The sequence below is a fragment of the Gavia stellata genome, chromosome 6, assembly GCF_030936135.1.
Source record: "Gavia stellata isolate bGavSte3 chromosome 6, bGavSte3.hap2, whole genome shotgun sequence".
Lineage (NCBI taxonomy): Eukaryota > Metazoa > Chordata > Aves > Gaviiformes > Gaviidae > Gavia > Gavia stellata.
Window position 1 is genome coordinate 28697513 of NC_082599.1, and position 5319 is coordinate 28702831.

A 5319-nucleotide genomic window follows, 5' to 3' on the forward strand; every position below is an offset into this window, starting at 1 on the left:
ACGGGCATGTCTGCCTGTGCGCTGGTGTGTACATCTAGCTGCATATGAGTTTATTATGGGTGGGGCGTGTGTATATCCAGAGGTGTATGTAGCAGTCTGGGGTGGGGGGGGGGGGGGGGGTGTAATTAGGTGCGTGTACGCCTGTTTGCGCGAGGGAGTGTGCATCCAGGTCCGCACCGGCGTGGGGGGTGGGAGCGTGTGCGGGGCTGTGCGTGCGCTCGCCCCGCCGGGGCTCCGGGGGCCGGTGCTTCACCCGCTGCCGCCCGCAGGACGTCGAGGCGGCGATGAGGCTCCCGCTGGCTTTCGCCGTGCTCCTCCTGGCCTCGGCGCAGGCGCTGGCCGAGGAGATGGGCGCCACCGACGACCTCAGCTACTGGTCCGACTGGTCCGACGGCGACCAGGTGAAGGTGAGTCCCGGCGGCCGCTGCCGCGCCCGCCGGCCTTGGGGGGCTGCGGGCCGGGGGGGGGGTGTCGGGCGGGGGGTCCGCGCTGAGCGCCGGCGCTGTCGCCCCGCAGGAGGAGCTGCCGCTGCCCCTGGAGCACTTCCTGCAGAGGATGGCCCGGAGACCCCGGCCCCAGCAGTTCTTCGGCCTCATGGGCAAGCGGGATGCCGGTGAGCGGGGCGGGGGGCTCGGTCCCTCTCACACCTCTGCATGCCTCTGCTCCTGGTGCCGCCCCAAACTTCACAGCGGTTGTCCCCCGCTGGTAATGCGTTAAACCTTTCTCAAAAGTTGTGATGCGAGTCGTCGGGTTTTAGTTTTGTTTTGGGGTTTTTTTCCCAAGTTTAATATCAGATAAACCCACCGACTGGAAAAGAGTGGGATTCACATTAAAGTGGTAAGTGCACACCGATTACAGCTTGTAAATACCAGTAAGGAGTATCACAGTAATTCACAGGTCTGTGTATGCGCCACTGAATTGCACATATTGTGCAATATGTGCACACTTGTGCACTGAATTGCACAATCCCCAAACTGTGTGGAAATTGGTTGTGGATACAATTATGGCCATGTTTTCTGCATGTTTACTGAATCAAGAATTGGTCAAAGCAAGCTGGAGCTAAACAGATCTAAATTGTGTGGGTTTAGCTGAAACAAGATTTTGGAGTCTATTCAAAAATAAATGCAGTTCTAAATGATCACCTTCATTTCCCTCAACTGGAATATATGTAGGGTAGTTTCTGAATTTGATTCTTCAAAGCATTGCAGTACTATCATATGTATATGCCAAGCCTTTTTCAACAACTCTTTTTCCTTTTTTTTATCTTTCCTTTCCTCTTGCAATCAGGATATGGCCAGATCTCTCACAAAAGTAAGTTTAAAAAATGCAAATATTTTAAGTAATTATTAGAGGATATTCAAATAGGGAATAGTGTATTTGAGGGGATTAGTCAGAAGGTGATGGGGTTCGGCTAAGGACTGGCAGCACCGGTGGTGGAGAAATGTTCTGTTAAAGGATTGAAAACCCCTCAGTGCAGCCATGAGCCGGTACCTCATCTGAGCCACCACAAGCTTTGAGATTTCAATCCACGCTAATGTGTGGATGTTGCAGCTCTCTTTTATTTCCCATGAGGGGGATTCTGTAAGCCTTTCTCATAGGCAAGGCAGGCTTACTGCCAGACTCGGAGAGGAGCAATTAAGATGGCGAAATCTGGAAAATTAGAATACTGAATTCCCAAATCCCCGAGAATGATTCCAGGGAAGAGCCCATTACATTGCATGCGAGATACTGTATCTGTGCTGTCAGCGTTGTCTGAGTGGGAATCAGACCCCCGCTCACAGCAGGGGCTGATTGATGATGTACTGCCATATAAACAAAGATATCTTGCCCCATTAGTAAGCGTGCCTTGCTTTGCTTCTGTGTAGCACCAAGCGGGAGACGGTATCAGCAGTGTGGTGTTACCTTGTTCTGCACAGTGATAGTTTTATTCTCTGAATTTATCTGAAGATGCTCAGACAGGAGCCAGAAAACTTTTAATAAGGAAAAATGATCTTGTATTCTGTGAGCCCTCCTCTGTCCACAGAGGTCAATAACTGTCCTGGTGTTCTGTTAGCCACAAGATTTTATCACTAGGATTATGTATTGGAAGACCAATTAATGAGTCTGATACAAAGCTCATGCCAAATAACCTGCTGACTAAAGTAAAAAATTATAGCTTTCTGAAACTGCTTCAGCTTGAATTAATACCTGTGAGGTCTGAGGACCATTCGTCTTACTTTGTAGATGAATTAGCCAAGCAAAATTCTTTCCAAAGAGAAATTTCTAAGTTTGCCTCAAAAGTCAGCTTAGAGAAGGAAGAATGGCTCCTTTTTGGTCCTTATCTGAAACTGTAGCTCCCACTATACGTGATACCTGCTGTAGGCCAAAACTTGGAGTAATTTATCCTCTGCACATCCAGTGCCTCGAGGAGTACTAATGGGACAGCAAGTTAATATCTGAACTCATAAATATTCCAAAAATAGAGACAGGCTGTCTAGCTCAGACATGTCCAGACAGAGTCCCATTGGCTTCCTCTCCAGTAAGGGCTTTGCCTGACCTGTGAGGAAGATTTTTCTTCCACGTTACAGAAAAAAACACCAACAGCTAGAAGAGATGCATCACACAGATGCAGGCTATACCACGACACTGCCTTCTTGTGCATTTGCTGAAATCAATAGGAATTGTACTGGGAGAGGAATAAGAATCAGTTATTGGCCATTGTTTTTCCATTATACTTAAAACCCACAAAACAAACCAAAAAGGCTATCTGAGTTAATGAGAAGATGTCCACTAACTGGCCTGTGCCTTGGTCTAACCTGTTTAGTCTCATTAGTCAGACTGATGTTTGTTCTCCGTTGTCTGAGAGTGGTGTGAACAACTAGTTTGTGAGATGAACAGTTTTGGAGCCTGTGTCTTCCTTCCTCGTGAGAACATGTTATCTTAAAAGCCTGCCTATTTAAAATGTATTAAAACACCCCAAATATATTTTTTTCAGGGCATAAAACAGACTCCTTTGTTGGACTTATGGGCAAAAGATCTTTAAATTCTGGTATGTATATGGCTAAATCTGGTACTCAGTAACATTCAGCCTCATCATTCTGTTGCCTCTTTGTTCTCTCCCAGCAGATGGAAGAAGCGGTCTTTATGTAGTGTAGACCCAGAGTTCTCTGAAAAAAGATCAGGATTTTCTTTGTTAACCAAGATATTTCAAGGTCTGCTTCACTCCAGTTCTTGAGATGATCAGGCTGGTCTGAGCTGCAGGCAAGGTCAGGTAGAAGTCCCCAGGGCACTTTCCTTACTGCCCTGTCCTTGCCAGCAGCATGTTCTGCCGGTCCCCAAAGTGCTAATACATGAAAAAACTAAATTTTACTGACACAGCAAGAAAAATTCAGAGGCTGAAAATGTAAAACTCATTTAAACTTGTGATCCAAATCCAGATCTCCCCAGGTAAAGGGATATACTCATTGTTTCTGGAGATTATTCCTCAAACTTGGAGCAGAAGGTGGAAGAGCAGAGATCTGCCGTTAACACCACCTCATTCTGCAGGTCAAGCTGTTAAACATTCCCAGCCTCTTCCAGCTTTTCATTTTACCTTAAAAAAAAATAGCAACAAGCATTTTAAGCTTTGAACTGATACTGTGAATTTGTGTTATTTTCCCATAGCGTCCATATAGGGCAGAATCCTCCTCCCTCATGTGCGCAACCCCTGTGGATAACTGCAGACTGCCAGTAGCTCTAGCTTCCCTGCGCTATAGGGCTGTATTGAGGAAATCCCTCACTGTGAACCATAAACTGTCAGTTAATTCCCCAGAATAGAAATTAAAAAAATAAAAACCCTAATACGTATTTCATGTCTCTGAAATAGTTCTCACTGTTTTGTTAAATGGATGATAAAAGTTAAATTACTAGCTGACACTTTTATATTATGTGGATACACGTTGTGATCTATATTCTGCAATTATGGTTGTCACTAACTTTTATTTTCAATTAAACCCTGTTCAGACTAGTAATACTGCGCTCTGCAACATTTTGCAAATTGCTATGTATCATGAATAATTTTGTACAATTTTATCGGCGGTGGCAATAGCTATTAAGTGCATAATACCTGTAAATATATCTGATAACACAAAAGTAAATAGCCTGGAAGTAATAAATTGTGTTTGGTTTCCTCTGGGATTACGTTTACATTAATATGAGAAAGTGAAATACAGCAAATGTTTGAAAAAGGCAAAGATTTATTGCCCTAATTTCAAAATTGCTGATCCAAAATGCCACCTCCCTGCAGGATGCAGTGCTGAATCCCCCCAAACTAGCTGTGTGTTGCATGCAATAGTCAGGCATGCATACGCTCCGTGAAAGCAATCCTCCCTTTGGGGTTGAAGCAAAGATGACTCTGGTGACCAGCTATGTCACCCTATGGTCAGGCTCTGCCTGAGAAGGGCTCTCTGGCTTTCCCTCTCATTTTAAAAGAGCAAGAAGGAGAGACCTACCGCTATTAAATGCTAAATATGTTACTGAAGACTATTTTAGGCTGTGGTTGGTCCACAGCGTAGTCTGAGGTTTGCTTTGCTCCTGCTGCAGATTTTAGTAGAAGGTGTCACTGTGTGCAGGGCTTGGGGACAGGGAGGGTTTAAACCTGGCAAAGAGCTGACTCTGCAGGAGAGAAGGTGGACATGTCAATGCAGAAAGCCTCTACCCACAAATTGATCTAAGTGCTCAGATCCCATCCGTTAGATGGATTACTGGAACGTAAAAAGGCTTTGAGTTAATGATGCTTCAAGCAGCTTCATAGATGAGAGGGAGAAAGCGCTGCTTGGACCTTCAGCCTCCTGGAGGATAGTATAGTCTGAGGGGTAAAACCAAATCAAAACAGCTCAGGGCTGTGTCAGGATCCCTCATCTTACGTTCAAATGCTCTGATGGGGTCCGGCAGTCTCTGCGGGTCTCTGATGTTTCCTTGTGCTTGCGGGGTTTACGCAAGGCTGTACCACCTGCTTCATTCTGCTTCGTTTTTTTGCAGGATCCTCTGAAAGGAGCATAGCACAGAATTACGAACGGAGGCGTAAATGAGACATTCCCGTGTATTATTTATTAAACTTCATTAGTTCCAATGGCCAATGCAGTGTAATATAAATGAACCACTGTACGGAATAATTATTTATTTAATAATAACCGATGTTGGGGGTTTTTTTTTGAGTTGTACATTCAATAAAATGATTATTTTTCATATTGTGGCAGCGATACATGTTGTGTAGGTGCGTTGTGGTTCTGAAAGGACCAGCAACCCTGGTGATGTCTCACAACAAAGCACATTGTTTGATATGACCCGTAAAGTTATGTT

The 5319-nt window shown here is 45.1% G+C and overlaps 1 protein-coding gene across 2 annotated transcripts; it reads left to right on the forward strand.

Moving 5' to 3' along the window:
* Positions 1-275: 275 nt before the first annotated feature.
* On the forward strand, positions 276-5048 carry TAC1 (tachykinin precursor 1). Of its 2 annotated transcripts, XM_059818996.1 has the most exons (5): positions 276-407; positions 517-613; positions 1288-1311; positions 2975-3028; positions 4999-5048. In XM_059818996.1, the coding sequence occupies exons 1-5, from the start codon at positions 285-287 to the stop codon at positions 5046-5048; spliced, it is 348 nt and encodes a 115-aa protein (XP_059674979.1). In that variant the 5' UTR covers positions 276-284. The 2 variants fall into 2 exon arrangements, with proteins under 2 accessions (XP_059674979.1, XP_059674977.1); XM_059818994.1 differs by lacking the exon at positions 2975-3028 and having other exon boundaries at positions 285-407.
* The last annotated feature ends 271 nt before the right edge of the window (positions 5049-5319 follow it).